The following is an 18987-nucleotide window of genomic DNA, read 5'->3' as shown; positions in this document are numbered from 1 at the left end:
TTTTATTTCTCAACGCAAAATCAGGAGATGCATGTTTTACACTGGACAGTGACAATTAATAGAACATAACATTCTGTGCTATCACTGTCAAATATCACAAATTCATCAGAAAAGCCAAAATTACATATTTTCTAATAGTCCCTCGTGTTGTTGTCTCTGCAGGCTCTTAGTGGATTTGTCCTGGTGATCACAGCTGAGGGAATCATCTTTTACTGCTCTCATACCATCCAGGATTACCTTGGTTTCCATCAGGTACAGGGTCAGCCACTATAGACAGGGAAACAGGGAAGACACCTTTCAGAATACAACACAAATAAGAACATAATCATTATGGACCAATTGCTCGGCTAACCATTTTCTGACCAAATGTGCGATGCATCGTTGATGAAATGAATATATGATTGTTTGCAATCTGAGAAATAACCGCCGGACCACTTAGTTTAAAATGACGCCTCAACTAAAACCAGTTTTGAATCGATCACGAAACAACAGGATTATTTCATATGGGACTGGATATTGAATATGATCGTGGCAATTTGACAGTTGGTATCATTGTAATATTTTCCACAGTGATTCAATTTTGTTGTTGTTTTTGTCTATCTACAATTTACAATATTTTTTCTTTAACCAAATATCGATGACATTGGAAAGAGAAAAAGAGACATTTGGGCAGAATAGTCATTTTAACTGAGTTTATTCTTCCCTCAAGTAAAGATCAATGTTCTATTGCATTTTTGAGAGAAGGGGTTGAAAGTGTGGTTTATAAAGATTTTTATAATCTAAATCTAGTGTTTTCCACACCCCGAGGTATATAAAAACTGGCAACACAATTCAACACTGTGGACACACAATTCACTCCAAATGCCGACGACTTAGTGAGGTCATAAACATATGTCAGGTCTCAAATGAAGTCCCTTTAGTGTCACATACAAATTGTACTTCGTGAGGAAATTCACTGAAACTGCCCCATTGACTACAAAGTTTACATACGGATAATTTCTTGGGAGGAAACATCGTTAGGGAGAGGTAAATACTTAAAAAAAAGGTTATCTTTGGCCTTGGAAAGCCCCTTTGACGAGACATCCCCTTGGTGTGACTGGGGTGCAAAATCAGAAGATGGTCAACCAGCTTTAGTGGAATGACTTTTGCAAGTCCAGCTAACACGAAGATCATGTCTGTCAAGTTTCTACAACTGTCGACGGGAAGAGTCTACTTCAGGGTGGAGAGAACTGACACCAACGCACCTATTGAGCCAGATACACTAGTCTAATCTCATTTTGGATAGGGTGATTATCAAATTTTCATATACCATGCATCGCTCTTGAACTACATCATACGCACACACTGTTCCAACCTTACTGTATAGTATATGCGTCATGAGAGTATCAGAAGTCATTTTTCCATTTACATTTAAAATTCACAGAATAAAAGTCCTCCTTTGTGGTGTTTTCCTGTCAGACGGATGTGATGCACCAAAGCGTGTTGGAGCTAATCCACGCTGAAGACCAGCAAGAATTCAAGAGGAATCTCCACTGGGCGCTCAACCCTCCTGAGGGCCGTGGATCCCCTTTGGACACCGCAGCAGGTCTGGAATCCTCTGTTTGACTCAGCAGGCTCTCTGTGATTTCAGATCAATTTTCAGATCAGTTTTAGTTATATAGTGCGAAATCACAACAGAAGTAGTCTCAAGACACATCACATATGGAGCACGTCTAGACGCACGCTCATCCATTAAAGAGATCAACTTGAACCTCGCATGAGCAAGCACTAGGCCACAAGGCAAGGAACCATCCCTCTAATGGAGAAACCTCGAGTTGACTTTTTTTCAAGTAAATGACTCCTTCTACCAAAAAAAAAAAAAAAAAAAACATCCAAAACACAAAGGTGAATCTTATTGGAGGTCAAGAGAGGTGACATTAGCTGAAACCTCTGGAGATGCTGCACATGCGAACACCCACACCCATCCTTCCTGTAGACACGTCACTTAGAATTATCTTCATGTCAGCAGTTGATCCATGCACACAGATAAAGGACAGTCTTAATCTACTCGGCAATTTTCTATTTTGTGGTGCTACATTTTCTCAAGTAGAGGGCGAGTCAGGTTCCTCCTCGTTGGTGAGCTACAACCCTGATGAGCTTCCTCCTGAAAACTCATCCTTCTTGGAGAGAAGCTTTGTCTGCCGCTTCCGCTGCCTACTTGACAATTCTTCCGGCTTCTTGGTGAGATTTTATGAAGAAATGTTACTTTGACTATAGCTTTTAACAAAAGCTTTGCTGAGAGTGTCTGTGTTTTCATGCCAGTTAAGTGGCCCTGGCGCTCTGGTGTGCTACCTCAGAGTCTCTCAGGGGTCAGAAGCCACCATTTACTCCTGTAATCCGCCTTAGGAGAGCTTCGATATGTGTGAAAGGGCCTGATTCCCCCCCATTGCCTTGAGGGAATGAGAGAGCTTGCTTTGTCATGGTCAGTAGCTCCAGAGATGCTGCCTTCTACTTAGAAAATTAGCTGCCAATGGATACAGTCGACTAGAATAGAAAACCTTTGTCGTATGGTGACGATACAATGGAATTGGGGTGCAACCCTCAAATTCAACAATAAAAATAGAATAGAAAATAATATAATATAAAAACCATCCATCCATCCATTTTCTGCACCACTTATCCTCACTAGGGTCATGAGGTGCTGGAGCCCATACCAGCTGACTCTGGGTGAGAGGCTGGGTACACCCTGAACGGGTCACCAGCCAATCATAGGGCACATATAAACACACAACAATTCACACTCACATTCACACCGACAGGCAATTTAGAGTCTTCAATTAACTTACTGTGCATGTTTTTTGTATGTGAGAAGAAACCGGAGTAACCGGAGAAAACCCACGCAGGCACAGGGAGAACATCCAAACTCCATACAGGCGAGGCCGGATTTGAACCTGGGTCCTAAGAACTGTGAGGCAGATGTGCTAACCAGTCTCCACCGTGCCGCCAAAAGCCATTACAGTTTTTCACAATTGCTAAAACACTATATCCCATTCTCTGAATCAAATCCTCAAGGGACTAAACTAATTTCAATTTCAAACTCTTTTGGCCAATCCTTAGACACTATTCAGGTACTTGGACTTGAGTTGCAAAACTCATCTGCTCTTTTTTTGCACAACCTCAAACACATTCCCAGTCACAAAACACATTTCATCATGCGGTACACTTGGCAAGCAAACTGTGAACACAACTTCAACACAGCTGTCATCTTTTACACACAACAAATCAAAATTGAACACGAGTTTCTAATGATGTGATCAGACCAATTTGGCAGGATAAAATGTTGTTGTAATGTTCTTTAACTCTGATGTGGTCAGCATTGCAATGAGAATGTACCGTAATTTCTTGTGTATAATGCGCATTTTTTTACTACAAAAATTGTCGAAAGTCAAAAGTGCACATTATACATTATTCGACAGGCGGATCAGTGCACCGTCTGCAGTGATGCGGACTTTGTACCGATCCGTTGTGGTAAAGAAGGAGCTAAGCCGAAAGGCGAAGCTCTCGATTTACCGGTTGATCTACGTTTTGTTTTGTTTTGATTTTTAATACGACGGACGAGTGAACAATAACCATCATTAATTTCTTTATGGTTATGTTTTGTTTAATGATAATATTTTTGGGAACTGCTTGACAGTTTAATTTAAAAATAAAATAAAATAAAAAAATATAATTGAATGTGTTTCGCCTGATCTTTCAAGTTTTCTTTAAAGAATTGTACACATCTTACAAATTCTGCCTGGCTAATCAAACATGAGCACAACTGTGTGTTTTCTCATTTACAAAATAAAAGTAGGGCTATGAATTTCAAAATAAGAGCAAATAAATAAAAAGAAAGTATTATGTGTTCAAATAAAGTGGTTAACTTTAGAATAATTATTTGAAAAAAAAACCAGATAATACTTCATGTTTTGATCATATAGGTAGAAGCAAAATCATGCATTGTAAAAATGCATTATACATAGGTAGAAGGTTTTGACAGGATTTTGAGGTCAACTTTGGGGGTGCGCATTATACACGAGTACATTATTCACCAGTTTGAGGCTAACTTATGCGTCTCCTCCTTGCCAAAGTGTTTGCGTGCGCAGTAAGCCCGGTTTCTGCTTGTATCTACTGGTCACCATGGCTTTGTTTTCGTAATCCCTGCTGCCATTCAGGACCAGATTCCTGACATCACGACAGCTCTTAAAGGCGGACTACACACATATAGACGCGGACAACCATTTGCAATCACATTCACATCGTCACTGAGTGGGAACTGAACCCACGCTGCCTGCACCAAAGTCAGGCGAGTGTACCACTAGACCATCAGTGACCCCCTACCAAGTTTTTCTCAGTAAATATTAGAGGTCTGCGCCTGCATGTCTAACAGTCGAGTACAGCTATGAAGCGTTTTGGTCACATCATCCATCCATCCATTGTCCAAGCCCCTTATCCTCACAAGGGTCGCGGGCGTGCTGGAGCCTATCCCAGCTATCTTCGGGCAGGAGGCGGGGTACACCCTGAACTGGTTGCCAGCCAATCGCAGGGCACACATAAAGAAACAACCATTCGCACTCACATTCACACCTAGGGGCAATTTACAGACTTCAATTAACCTACCATGCATGTTTTTGGAATGTGGGAGGAAACCGGTGTGCCCGCAGAAAACCCACGCAGGCACAGGGAGAACATGCAAACGCCACACAGGCGGGGCCGGGAATTGAACCCCAGTCCTCAGAATTGTGAAGCAGACACTCTAACCAGTCGACCACCGTGCCGCCTGATCACATCATATACACATAATATTAACATCTGCCTTTCCATTTACATGTATGTATATACACTATGTTCCTAATTCTTAGGCTTATGCTGTTGATGTTCTTTTTCCTAAATAGGTTTGGAAAATGAATGAGTTTATAGTGAATAAAATGTTTTTGATCTTTGACAATCAAGTAAAAAGTCAACATGGGCACACCTCTTGAGTATCAGCTTAGCAATTCTCTCATCAATGAAATCATAAATCCATGATAGTGTTTGCCTGTATGCATTTGAGTATATAAGAGTTGACCTCCAGATTTTCTGTTTTGAGGTATACTGTCATCCACACTCATCATGTGCCGCATGTTCTCAATAGGGTTGAGGTTCGGGGTTGATGGTGGCCACATCCTAAGTTTGTTACCATTTATACACATGGCATTTTCTGCAGTGTGGGCTAGTCTGTTGTCTTGCATAAACAAAGCAAATTTATTTATATAGCGCATTTCATACACAAGGTTACTCAATGTGCTTTACATGATTAAAAGTATTTAAAAACAAAGAAAAACAAACACCTTCTAAACACTTAAAACAAAGAGAAAAAAATAAAAATACAATTAAAACAGCGTACAGTGGAAGAAATATCATTTAAAAGTGGAAATGCTCTAAAAGGTGGGGGGGGTATAGTTTTTAACCTGGACGGAAAAACATGAACACTTGGGGCTGACGTCACTTCTGTTGGCAACTGATTCCATTTGTGTGCAGCATAACAATAATTTTACTGTGGAAAGTCCAGTACATGGTGGCCATCCACCAACCATCCAGGACTCCATCCATAGGAGCACATTCGGTGAATAAAACAGTTTGAAAATTAGTTTTCATTGCAAATTTTTCTCCTAATGAGATTGGTTATGGGTGGCCAAAATACAGCTTTAAGTATGACTGCGAGCCTTTGGATGATCCTGCAATGAAAGGTTCTTGGCACTCATAACATCAGTTTCCAACACCTGCTTACTGTTCATTAGTGGCTTTTGAACAGCTTTTCTCTTAATACGCCGTAATCCGAACAAACCTGTTTACTCTCTGCATCACAAACTAGAAGAAGAAGAAGAATCATCTTTTATTGTCATGAACATGCATGCATGCACACGAAATTTGTTCTCTGCATTTAACCCATCACAGTGAACCCATACACATGTTAGTGGAACACACTGGAGCAGGGGGCAGCTGAAGCGCCCGGGGAGCATTTCTGGGTATCAGTGTCTTGCTCAAGGACACCACAGCCGTGAGTCCGGGGGATGTTGGCGGATGGTCCAGTCGGGGTTTTGAACCTAGGTCCCCCACGGTGGCAGGCGATGATCTTAACCATTGGGCCACGGCTGCCCAAATTGGAACAAAGTGTAATGTAAACTGTCTTGAAGGGAACTTGGGGGCCTGCAATAATTTTTCTCCCAACTCTTCTTTCAGGCAATGAGCATCCAGGGTCGGCTGAAATTCCTCCACGGACAGAGTGGACTGCAGTGGACTAATGAGCAAGGTGCCCCGCTTCAGCTCGCCTTGTTTGCCATCGCCACTCCCCTGCAATCACCGGCTATTCTGGAAATCAGAACAAAAAGCATGATCTTCAGAACTAAGCACAAGCTTGACTTCACTCCAATGGCCTGTGACGCTAAGTATGTGCTTTTGTGCTGGTATTTTAATGTTTCAAGTATTCCATTTTAAGCATAGTGTCGCGTTTGTGTTTTTAAGGGGTAAAATTGTGCTGGGTTACACTGAGGCAGAGCTACGTGTCCGAGGTTCGGGATACCAGTTCATCCATGCAGCTGACATGCTGCACTGTGCTGAAAATCACGTCAGAAGTAAGTTAATAGCTCACTGACTGCATATTGATGGGTGGACCTCATCACGTAATGAAAGAAATACACAAAATGTCATATCAGCAAATTTAATGAAAGCGTGACTAAGAAAGACATCCTTATTTTGCTATCTTTAAAGGTAGAAAAGGTGGCCATGATGTGCACACGTGAGGACTTTAAAAAAAAAAAAATTTTTTACCCAAAATGTGTTTGTAAGACAGGCTACTAATAAGCAGTTTATGTGTCCTACTTTGCACATGTGCCAGATGACCCAGTTTGTTGTAACCATGGTGCCCACATCACTTTTATCTGACATTCTCAGACAAAAACAAACTCACTGAATGCATTTGGTCATATATACAGCGATGTAAATACTGTACGTGCATGCATTTGAAACAGTTACATACATAATGAATACGCTCATTCGGGGGTACACACAAAAATCACATTTTAGCTTCTGATCATCAATGTAATATTTATGAACATGTAAATAATGAATGGCACTTTTATGATATGAAAACACAGCTGCTACAAATTGTGTAGTCTAAAGTTATCTAACAATGAAGATATTGAATTACCACTGTTATAATACAGAGATATGCTGCTTGAACATGGAACACGAATAGCAACTTTCACAAATAATAATAATAAACAGATCACAAATAACTTTTTACATGAACATGTGACAAACTGACAGTAGTTTGTAATGACCCAACAAAACAAAAACAATGTAAACAGCTCAACACAAATAATATTAAGAGTAGTCAGTATTTTTAGCGTGGTCATCTAGTGAAAGTTTGTACCTTTCTGGGTTGGGGGCAGTGTTGCCGCAGTTTCCTTGAAAAAGTAATTTACCGTAATTTCTCGTGTATAATGTGTATTTCTTCCCCCCAAAAAATAGTCAAAAGTCATTATACGCATTATACATGGGTATAGAGGAAAATGGAAAAAAGACTTTCACATTTTATCAATGTATGTCGCGATCTAGAGGTTATGAAAAAGCTGGACACTTTCATTCCAATATGCCACCGGCACCTAGAGGTTATGGGAAAGGTGTACACTTTCATTCCAAAATGCCAACGCCTCATAGAGGTTATAAAAAAGATGAAGCCGACACTTTCATTTCAATATGACAGGGGTATGTATCAGAAGAGATCAGAATCAGAATCATCTTTATTTTCCAAGTATGTCCAAAACACACAAGGAATTTGTCTAGTTGTCTAGAATAGTTGGAGCCGCTCTAGTACAACAGACAGTCAATTTACAGAACACTTTGGAGACAGAGACATTGACAAAAAACAATTGTGCAAAAAGATGCAGAGTCCTCTAGCACTTAGAGCAGTTTGAATGACTAATATTGCAATAGACCGGTGCAATGACCATTGTGCAAGGGGCGCTGAGACTACAAGGAGTGTATGCGGTTTAAAGTGACGAGTAGTGCGATAATCTGGGACAATGTTGGTTGTGCAAATGTTACAGATACTCCTCAAACAGTGTGCAATGGAGCAGATACTACTCTGGCATGAGTGGCCAGTATATACAAATAGTGCAGCATGGCGAGACAACTACAGCGAGTGCACGAGTAATACATAATTGGCCCCACAGAAATGTGACAACAAACTCAAGTCAAAAAAATTGCCAGCTTGTTGTAATGGAATTATAGGTTAGGTGTTTAAGAAGTTGATCGCAAGAGGGAAGAAGCTGTTGGAATGTCTACTGCAAACTTCAGGAGTTTGACAGTCGGGTTCGCTGAGGTGCAGTCGTTCGTGTAGAGAGAGAAGAGCAGCGGAGAGAGGACACAACCTTGGGGTGCCCCAGTGCTGATGCTGCGTGTGGATGAGGTGGCCTCCCCCAGCCTCACCTGCTGTGTCCTGCCCGTCAGAAAGCTGTAAATCTACTGGCAGATGGCAGGTGAGACGCTGAGCTGGAGAAGCTTGGATGAAAGGAGTTCAGGGATGATAGTGTTGAACGCTGAGCTGAAGTCCACGAACAGGATCCTCGCGTAGGTCCCTGCACTGTCGAGGTGTTCTAGGATGAAGTGCAGTCCCATGTTGACTGCATCATCCGCAGACCTGTTCGGTTGGTAGGCAAACTGCAGGGGGTCCAGCAGGGGACCTGTGACACTCTTGAGGTGGTCCAGCACGAGACGTTCAAAGGACTTCATGACCACAGATGTCAAAGCGACAGGCCTGTAGTCATTCAGACCCGAGATTGCAGGTTTCTTGGGGACTGGAATGATGGTGGAGCGTTTGAAACAGGATGGAACTTCGCACAGTTCCAGAGATCTATTTAAGATCTGAGTGAAGATTGGTGCGAGCTGGTCCGCGCAGACTTTGAGGCAGGATGGGGACACATGGTCCGGGCCTGCCGCTTTGTTAATCTTTTGTTGTTTGAAGATGCATCTCACATCCTGTTCATGGATGGTTAACGCAGAAGTCAGAGGTGTGATTGTGGTCGCGGGTGCGGCCGGGTGGGTGTGTGGTGTGAAACTGTCCTTTTGCAGTAGAAGGTGTTCAAGTTGTTGGCTAGTGTGCTATTGTTCTCAGCTTGGGGGGATCGTCGCTTGTAATTAGTCAGCGATTGGAATGCATGCCAGACTGATTTAGAGTCGTTTGCGCTAAACTGTTTTTCCAACTTTGCTGCATAGTTTCTTTTTGCAATGTTAATTTCTTTAGTCAGCTGGTTTCTAGCTCGATTATACAGGGCCCTGTCCCCGCTGTCCCCGATGACTGAACAACAACCGTCATTAATTTCTTTATGGTTATGTTTTGTTTAATGATAATTATTTTCTGAAATGCTTGACAGTTTAATTTGAATTCTATTAAAACAAAATTAAATGTGTTTCGCCTGGCCCTTCATGTTTTCTTTAAAGAACTGTACCCATCTTACAAATTCTGGCTGGGCAATCAACCACATGAACACAACTGTGTGTTTTCTCATTTACTAAATAAAAGTAGGGCTGTGAATTTCAAAATAAGAGTAAATACAAAATATTACATGTTCAAATAAGGTGCATAACTTCAGAATCATTATTTTTAAAAACTAACAAAATACAGATAATACTTCTTGTTTTGATCATATGGGTAGAAGCAAAATCATGCATTGTAAAAATGCATTATACATAGGTAGAAGGGTTTTCCATAATTTTGAGGTCAACTTTGGGTGTGCGTATTATACATGGGTGTGCATTATACACGAGAAATTACGGTAGTTACTGATTACTTTATTTCAACAGTAACTAAATTAGATTACAAGTAACTTTTTATTTACTTTCAGCAGCTGCCAAGTGGCAGGAATATCACTTATCCACAGTACAAAAAGAGCATTAGCTTAACCGTATCCAATACTTGGTAATATACGCCACACAAGTTACAAAAGCATGTCATCAACATGAACCAATAACTGAAATATCAGAGTAGTTGAAGCCACATTAAATGAGCTACTTAGTGCAGACCTGACATGCCAGACTTTTGACATTCTAGTGATAAAGACTGGTGAAAGCGGCCTCACAGTCTTCCGGTTGCTCACCAAGGACAACAGATGGAAGTGGGTCCAAGCCAACGCCCGTCTTGTCTATAAGAATGGGAAACCGGACTACATTATCGCCACACAGAGGCCGCTGGTGTAAGTGACGGATGTCAGCTTGACCTTAGAGGTACCTGGATTCTTTAATAATTGTTTCTCTTTCAACAGGGACGAGGAAGGAGGAGAACACCTGAAGAAACGATCCATGCACCTTCCTTTCACCTTTGCCACTGGCGAGGCACTTCTCTACCAGACTGGTTACCCACTCTATGGCTTTCCGGAAAATCTCAAGGGCAAAGCCAAATGCAAGAGGAGGAAAATGGAAAAGAAGTTCTCAGAGGACATGCATCCAAAGTCCTTGCTGGAAGCACTGATGAGCCAAGATCACTCTGTTTACGTCTGCCAACCAGATTCAGAGGCTCACAATTCCTACGCTTGCAGTACTTTTAGCAAAGAGCAAGGAGAGACTTCTGGATTTGGCGACAGCTGGCAGATGACCGGAAGCTGCAACAGAGAAACGTCCATGTGTGATCCACTGCTAGCCACCCTGGACTCTCTGTCTCTGGATGGAGAGGAAACTTGCTCTAACAGCGAACTCCTCATTGCTTTGGAGAACCTAGGCCTAAATGCCGAAGACCTAGAACTTTTGCTTTTGGATGAGAAGATGATCCAGGTAGAAATGGATTCCAGCCATTTCTCGACACTCAGCGAGCTCACCAACAATGAAATCCTCTCCTACATTCATGAGTCATTGGAGATGGGATCCAATAGAGAACAACACAATGACATAGTTGGATTCGGACTATATAACCGTTCTCCAAACTCTTCCGAAAGTGCCAACCAACAGGTGCAGGCACATTGTGTGCCCACTCACCCTACCACTCCGTCCATCAACGGGCAAATGCAGCAGCTGCCCATCAGTGCAGGTGGGATTCTGCTTCCTTCTGGAAGTGTAGAGGCCAGCAGACTCTCTGGCAAGAGCCAATGGATGCTATATGCTGAGAAAGCCTACCATAGTGACAGCCACACTCCTCTTCATCCTCTTGTCAATGGGGAGAACAAAGACATCTCACCACTGGAGTCAAGTCACCCTTGGCAGCCAGGAAACAGCCAGACTTTGTTACCTGACTCCCAGAGCCTGGAAAGAACCTTTAGGCGCAGTAAACATACTACTTTCCTTCAGAATGCGCTGGTTGACCCTGTAGTCTCAAACATACCACATGCGGGCAGTTCAGCACTGAATGGCACAAATGTTTGTCACTACGAACATTTGGTGGACACTGCACAGCCACACACACTGCAGGGTCAGCAATCTCACAAGCTCCAGAGTCCAGCTCTGTACCCATGTTTGGCTCAGTGTTCTCAACAAAGTGCTGCTATGGAGCAGGAGCAATTGGTGGCTCTGACGCAACCTTCAGTCGACGCCTATAGTCTGTTCAACACCACCAACACCACACGGGGTGCCCACAACCAGGTAAGACTCAGACAAATGTTCTATAGCAGTCATTTTAGAGTAAAGGATAAGCAGAATGATCATATATGGCCAGCAAAGTTATCTTCATTGAACAGAATAACTGTCGTTACAATTCCATATTTCTATACAAACATGTCAAACATTCTGTCCTGCATCAATGCCACTACAGTATTTGCTTCTTCTACCCTCCAAATGACTTTAGCTGCCAACTTCCCTTACAACTGTTTGGTCTGGAAGGCACCCCCTTAATTGAGCCACTGAGAACTAGAATGGGGTAACACAATTTTTGTCATTTTGCAAGAGTGATTTAAAGTTTTATATCTTAATGATTTATATGGTAATGATTACTTCTTATGTAGACTTGTTTTTACAGAAATTGTGCTTAATCTCAGAGTTTGGCATTTTGCCAAATATCATGATTTTGGGCTTGGATCATATTGGCTATTCATATTGGACCATTTTTCTTTTACTATGTAACCGCAAATGAGGTACTATCATCATTTTCGGTTTCATAGGGTTGGATCTCGGTTGGTATTATCTAGGTTGCCTGAAAGAAAGGAAACAAAGGGGGACAGAAAAAAAGTTGTGTGTCTGTCAAATCTACCAATAGTTCATGAAAGATGATAAATATCACTCACTAACTGTATACTAACATGCAGATGTACTGCCTGGCACCCAAGCTAAAGCACTAATTACTTTCTGAATCTTGTATCATTCTCTGAACCTTACTTTCTGGGATGTTTTTGCAGTTGGTGAAGTCTGGTTTCATGGGCCTGGCCATCTCGTAAAAGGGAGTTGGCACAGTGTTGCACTGAGGGATCATGAAAGGGCTGAGTGCAATAAGGACTGCACCCAATACTGTATGTCAAAATTGGAACTAAAACTTGATTTAGACCAGTACTCATTTGAAAGATATGCCATTTCTCTATAAATTCCTGCACTGAACTTGGAAAAATGACCAAAATTGAGTCACTCTATCTGTGGGTCAATTGGAAGCCTTTGACAGGGCCTGATGTGTTGCTCTCAAACATCAACGAAAGTAGTGAATCTACACCACTCTTTTGCTGTCATAGAAAGTTAGCACATGTAAGCTTCAAGCATGAAACTCACTGTAAACTGTGATGATGTGACGGGACATGCTATGTAACTAAGAAAAGGCTTCTATTTCTGTGCATACATAAATCTTTTAGACAATAGTGAGATCTCCAATTGCACTATCCGTTGGATAGAGGTGTGCTATGAGTTTTGCTTTAAGCATGAGAAGCCGTGCTGGCACATAGAATGGAATGTGACAGAAATAGATGAAGATAGAAAAGAAAAGGCCGTAGTGAGATACGGTACAATAATTAATAGAATAATGCCCCCAAAGACGGCTGACCCGGCATACATTAATTCACAAGCCTCTGGTGTTATTTTTCAGGCTCAGTGAGTATGGCACCGCTGACCTACTATTTGCCTGTCATCATTTACCTCATGACGAGACAAGAAATCTGGGTTGTTATAGTGAATCTATGATTATTGGATTGGATCGGCTGCATACAGTACATACCTGGGATTAAGGTTACAAGGACATTGCAAATAAATACTGATCTATGAAATGCTTGTTTTATACAGGAGGTCCTATATGCTCCTTGTTCATTAACTCATTCCGTGCCAATCGTGAAGGCAGAGGTCCCCATATTGCCAGCCGTTTTAGAGCATTTGACTGATTTTTAAGGACCCACTGAATATTGATTTCTGTGACAATATAAGCACCAAACCAGCCAGAAAAAAAAGACTATTCTTTCACCCAATTTTTTATTTTATTTTTTGGTTTGGTTTCTATAATGTTCTGTTCTTCAGTAATCCGCAGAAATCAAAAACTATCTGAGCAAAAAGCAGTGAAAATTAGCTTTTTGTGAAAAGAAACCAGTCCAGCAGACCAGTGACTTTGACGCTAATATTGTTTGCTTTTGTGACACCTCAAACTGTAAAACAATCAAAACAAAACTGAGAACGGGCTTTTGATAGCAATATAATAATTTATTTACAGATAGCTAACTAAGAAACGCGCCGAGAGTAGCGCTGACTCACTGCATGGCCCGAGTTGAACGTCACTCGCTTTTTTAAATGGCGTTCCTCACTCATGAACCGCATCATCTTTTCTCATGATCGCAACACACACTTTATACAACCCACAGATACGCAGTAAACCGTTGAATTCCATTTGATGACTATAAATGTCTACAGCAGTGAATGAGTTAATGTCAAGTGCATTTTTGATCCTAAAAACGTATTGGTCTTTAAACATAGAGACATTTGAAGGATATATTGAAGTCACTGTCATCTCATTGTGATCACTTGGTTGTGGTTTTCAGCTGGAGAATGGTTGCCTCCTCGGCGTCGCCAATGCCACCTTCATCCGGACCTGTCTCATGTCCAGTGGGAACAGAGAGGTGGCAGGCAACGTCCCAATCTCGTGCCCTGACGGACTCCCAGACACCCAAAAGTCAGGATTTATCCTCTGACAAGGAGGTACCAAATCTAAAATACAAAGAGAGATTCTGCGAAACATTATGCTTAGATCAAACTTCAGGATTTTAGCCCCAATATTGGCCCAATTTGCTATCACAGGTGATTTCCCAGATCGGGCCCAACATATTGTCGGGAACAACAAAACCTCTTGTAGTGTGACATAATCCACGACCAACAATTTGGCCCTCCAGTAGCCCTACGAAGCCAAAATGAAAATGTTAGCATGTTTAATGTTTTATTTTTAAGATATGTTTGTGTAGTCTGATCAACGACAACTCTCCAACAGCGCACCTTGACGACGACCAATAGGAATGCGTATTGTGACCACCGTATTGCCTCCCGTGCTTGCCATTGTCAACATACCGTACTTGGTCACCGTTGTCAACATTTATTCACAAGATACAAGGTACTTTTATTGTCAATTCTTCAATATGCGTAACACATACAGAGGATTGAAATTACGGTACTCAAGGGCACGTGGTGCTACAAAAGACAGTACAAATAATATCGATATAAAAGCTAAATAAACTATCGTATATACAATATAAAAAGTATTAATTGAATGTGCAAATATCAAAGGTCAGGTGACGTGTGCAACATAGTCAAGGTCAGAGAACCAAGGCAAATAAGACATTTATAAATTAGATGACAAAACCCCAATGCTGCTGAAGTGGCAACCCCGAGTCTGGTGCAAGTGTGTGTGTGGTGTGTGTGTGTATGTGTGCGTGCGTGCGTGTGTGTGTGTGCATCTACATGTTTGCGAGGTGTCAGAGTTCAGGTGGGCAGAGGACAGAAGAAGTAGAGAGGGCAGAGAGTTCAGATTCCTGACAGCCTGATGAATAAATCTGTCTTTGAGTCAGCTCGTCCTGGCCCCCAGACTCCGCAGTCTCCTGCCTGATGGCACGCGCACAAACCAATGTTTACTGAAACTTTAGAACATGATTTGACAGAACGCCAGCATGTTTATGTACAAACGATAGTGCTAGCACTAGCTTGCTAGGCTACATAACGTTTTGTTACCCGCTTGTGAGCCGTTTCGTATTAAAAGTGAATTAAAAGTATGTGAACATACCTCAAGCTGTCCTTGAATGGATAGCCCAAACATCATCTCCGAGCACCCGGTGACACTGCACGTTTTTTTCCTCTTTTTGTTCTTTTTTCCCCAACATTGCCGCAGTGATGCACTGTTTGACAACAACTTGGTGTCTCCATGGTAAAAGGTGTATCTGGTTGTGGTGAAAGGTGACACATTTTCTGGTCACGCATCTCCGAAAGTGTTTGATTTGAAGCCCAGTGATCGTAAGAGATGTGATACGCTGGTATCGGAATACATGTCGTGTAGTGTTTAGAGCGTCGGCCTCACAGTTCTGAGGAGCGGGGGTTCAATCCCCGACCCCGCCTGTGTGGAGTGCCTGCGTGGGTTTTCTCCGGGCACTCCGGTTTCCTCCCACATCCCCAAAACATGCCTTAATTAGAGACTCTAAATTGCCCGTAGGTGTGAATGTGAGTGCGAATGGATGTTTGTTTGTATGTGCCCTGCAATTGGCTGGCAACCAGTTCAGGGTGTACCCCGCCTCCTGCCCGATGATAGCTGGGATAGGCTCCAGCAGGTCCGCGACCCTTGTGAGGAGAAGCGGCTCCGAAAATGGATGGATGGATGAATGTCGTGTAGTGCTGCCACTGTCTCACCGAGATACAGCAAATTTTTATGGCAGTCGTCAGGCGCAATCGTGAAAGACCAAATTTGTCTTGTAGTTTGAGCCAGACATTAGAAAAGATTAAAAAGGCATTTACCACCATTTGTCACTACTCATGAACTAGTTGGTTTGATGTGAAATTGTCAACTGTGTTGTAATGTTCCTGCGCACACTGAATCATAGTCTAGTGTTCATTAGCGAGTCGGATCTGTGCTCACTTATTACTGCTACAGCGGAGGCAGCACCTACTAATCTGTAAATACTCTTTCTTGAAGAAGTTTCAGTAAAAATATTTTTTAAGTTTCTTGTTCATTCCAAGTGGAACTTCTTGTTAACTGTTTGCGGGGCACATTCAGTATGTATGTCCCTCCAGTATTCAGTATGTATGTCCCTCCAGCTGATCAATGAGGAACAATGGTGCCTGAAAAGGTCAGATCCTTTCTTTCTTCAGTACGTTACCCATGCCTTTCAAAATACTTCTCGAAGTATGCATACTAATACAGTGAATATAAAAAGTCTACACATACCTGTTCAAATGCCAGGTTTTCGTAATATAAAAAAAAATTAGATCAAGAAAAATCATTTTAAAACTTAAACTGACCTATAACCTGAAAAACTCAATTGAAAAAAAATATATTTTCGAGAAGGGAGGTAAAAATATAAACAACTAAGAAAATGTGGTTGTACAAGTGTGCACACCCTCTTATAACTGTGGTTGTGTTCAGAATGATCATTGGAATCACCTTATACCGTATTTTCACGACCATAGGACGTACCGTATGAAAAGGCGCAGTCTCAGTTACGGGGTCTATTTCTGTATTTAAAACATACATAAGGCACACCCTATTATTGGGCGCAGGTATGGTAAAACATACGCTAGCTTAAAACATACGGTAGCATGCATGCACGCTAAAACAATGTTTTAAAAAAGGCAGCGGGAGCAAAACTGAGTTTGGTTGTACTTTATTGAAGTATATAACAATGTACTCACGTTATTTTTTGATCAATCCTCATCCACAAATCCATCAAAGTCATCATCTTCTGTATCCGAAATGAACAGCTGGGCAAGTTCTCAATCAAACACGCCAGGTTCAAATCAGTCTCGTTGCCGTGCGAAAGCTCAAACAACAGTGCAAGCAGACATGTTAGCCCCAGCATCCACAATCCATTCATAAATGGTGGCGCTCGATTCCCATGTTCCTCCACGTAACTGATAGCTTGCAGCTCAAACTGTGCTTCGTAAGCGTGTCTCTTCGTAGGTGACATTTTCGGGGGTCCTTATCCAAACCGATGTTGTTTTGCACAATGCACACCCCGGAAATGCTCCCAGTCAGTGAAGCGGTAAAAAAATAAAGAAATAAATAAATACATTTTTTTTTAAAACACCCCGGCGCTATATACCTACTTGGGGCATGGATTTAGCGTCCTACTTCATGCACCCTTCCCCTGTCCTCAGCCACGTCCGCTTTTCCTCTGTGTAAGCAGCGTGTTGGCAGGAAATGTTTAAAAAAAAAAAAAAGTCAAGCGGAGCGCTCATCACACAACAACATTTATAGATGGTGGAACTCGGTGCACACATAAGGCGTGCCGCATTATAAGGCGCCCCATCCATTTTGGAGAAAATTTAAGACTTTTAAGTGTGCCTTATGGTCGTGAAAATACGGTATATATATATATGTATATATATATATATATATATATATATATATATATATATATGAGAGAGAGAGAGCAATCACAAAAACCTGGCATTTGAACAGGGGACATTTTATATCCACTGTTACAATTTCATCAATTTTGCTCAATAGAAAACTCACCATGTTTTGAGCTAATCCAAAAAGTTAAATTTAATTGAATCGTGCAAACGAGCCACATTCCTGCTCCATATCACTTCTATCATTTAACGTTTCCATTTATCTTGTTTTAACATGAAAATATCATATCTTGAAATAATGTAAAAAGTTCACAGTACAACATGAAAAAGATATTGATATAACAATACACCTTTAAAGTTATTACGTGATACTGAACCTTTTTCTAGCCTTTATTTTGTGTGTATGTGTTTCCAGCATCACTGTTCCGTAAGAACACACCAGCACGTCACCAAGATTTTAATGTATGGACGGTGATACACATTGTACGTTGACATTGACAGCATTTATAGATTTTTTGGTCCTTTCCCTGCTAAACACACAGCGGCATCACGTCATTAATCGTAATGCCGCATTTTTGTGTCCAAGGACTGCAACCGTGTTGTGCACTTACATGTACTGTACTGTACTCTATGTTCCTGACATAATCAGAGGAGCTCTGTTATGTCACAAAAAAAACAATGTAGTTTCCCGACTGGAGACGTTACTGCCTTGTTGTTGCTTATTTATTGACACTAAATGTGCATGGTGAAACATGTACAGACGATCATGATCCTCACAGAGTCCCTGCCCTCATGCAAAAGATAAAGTCATAGTTCGTGGTTCTCTTTACTCAAAGGGAGGACAAAGAAACATTCCGCAAGTGAGATGCAGTGTTCCTAGAAATGGTTTTTTTCCTCATCAGCAGCTGCCATTTAGTTGTGTAGACAGTGAATTACCAACATTTAGCATTTAGTACAAATTCCAAACCAAATGTGAAACAAGTCAACACAAATGTCTGCAGTGGCTTTGTGTTGAATGTCACAAAATTAATTGATTTGTTGATTTGTTCTTGTTTTTTTTTGTAAATTGACGTTTTTTTTTTTTTAATAAAACTGATTATTTAAAACAGTTTGAAACTAGACAGGAACTTCACATGCATTAAAAAAAAATAGTGTTCTGCATATAAATGTTTTACTTTTTTACAATCACTTCTTTAAAAAATCACCTAGCAATCAAGTCGACTCATGGAAAATGTTGCATTTTATGATTCAATGTTTTATGTGTATTGTTTATTACCATGGTAACAATGAAGTACCACCATGGTGAGCTAGGACTCACCACCATTTACCTGATAAACAGCAGCTTTGGAAAGTGTTCAGTCCCGGTTGCTGTTCAAGGATCACTGCCGATCACCGTTACTTTTGTGTCTGTACAAGGATCGTGAATATGTTTCTAAAATGTATTGTCTTTTAGCAATGTGGGAATAAAATATTTGGTGCAATCACACAACCAAA

At 41.3% G+C, this 18987-nt stretch overlaps 1 protein-coding gene across 4 annotated transcripts in view; it reads left to right on the top strand.

Annotated features, from left to right (window-relative positions):
- Positions 1 to 18987, top strand: part of LOC133479018 (aryl hydrocarbon receptor-like) — a 26075-nt gene extending 7088 nt beyond the window's left edge. Inside the window, exons 4-12 of one of the 4 annotated variants that reach the window (XR_009788809.1) lie at positions 163 to 252; positions 1459 to 1585; positions 2090 to 2220; positions 6241 to 6446; positions 6523 to 6632; positions 10112 to 10253; positions 10323 to 11628; positions 12378 to 12488; positions 13986 to 14118. Coding sequence is in view for 3 of the 4 variants with exons in the window: in XM_061775446.1 (XP_061631430.1) it covers positions 163 to 252; positions 1459 to 1585; positions 2090 to 2220; positions 6241 to 6446; positions 6523 to 6632; positions 10112 to 10253; positions 10323 to 11628; positions 13986 to 14135 (2262 nt within the window). In the remaining variant the exon portion in view is untranslated. Of the gene's footprint in view, positions 1 to 162; positions 253 to 1458; positions 1586 to 2089; positions 2221 to 6240; positions 6447 to 6522; positions 6633 to 10111; positions 10254 to 10322; positions 11629 to 11830; positions 11903 to 12377; positions 12489 to 13985 lie in introns of those variants that run through there. The other 3 variants (XM_061775446.1, XM_061775454.1, XM_061775436.1) reach the window with 3 other exon arrangements.

Source organism: Phyllopteryx taeniolatus, chromosome 1 (assembly GCF_024500385.1).
Source record: "Phyllopteryx taeniolatus isolate TA_2022b chromosome 1, UOR_Ptae_1.2, whole genome shotgun sequence".
Taxonomy (NCBI): Eukaryota; Metazoa; Chordata; class Actinopteri; order Syngnathiformes; family Syngnathidae; genus Phyllopteryx; species Phyllopteryx taeniolatus.
The sequence above is the reverse complement of the archived record's forward strand: the minus strand, read 5'-3'. Positions and strand labels throughout refer to the sequence as shown.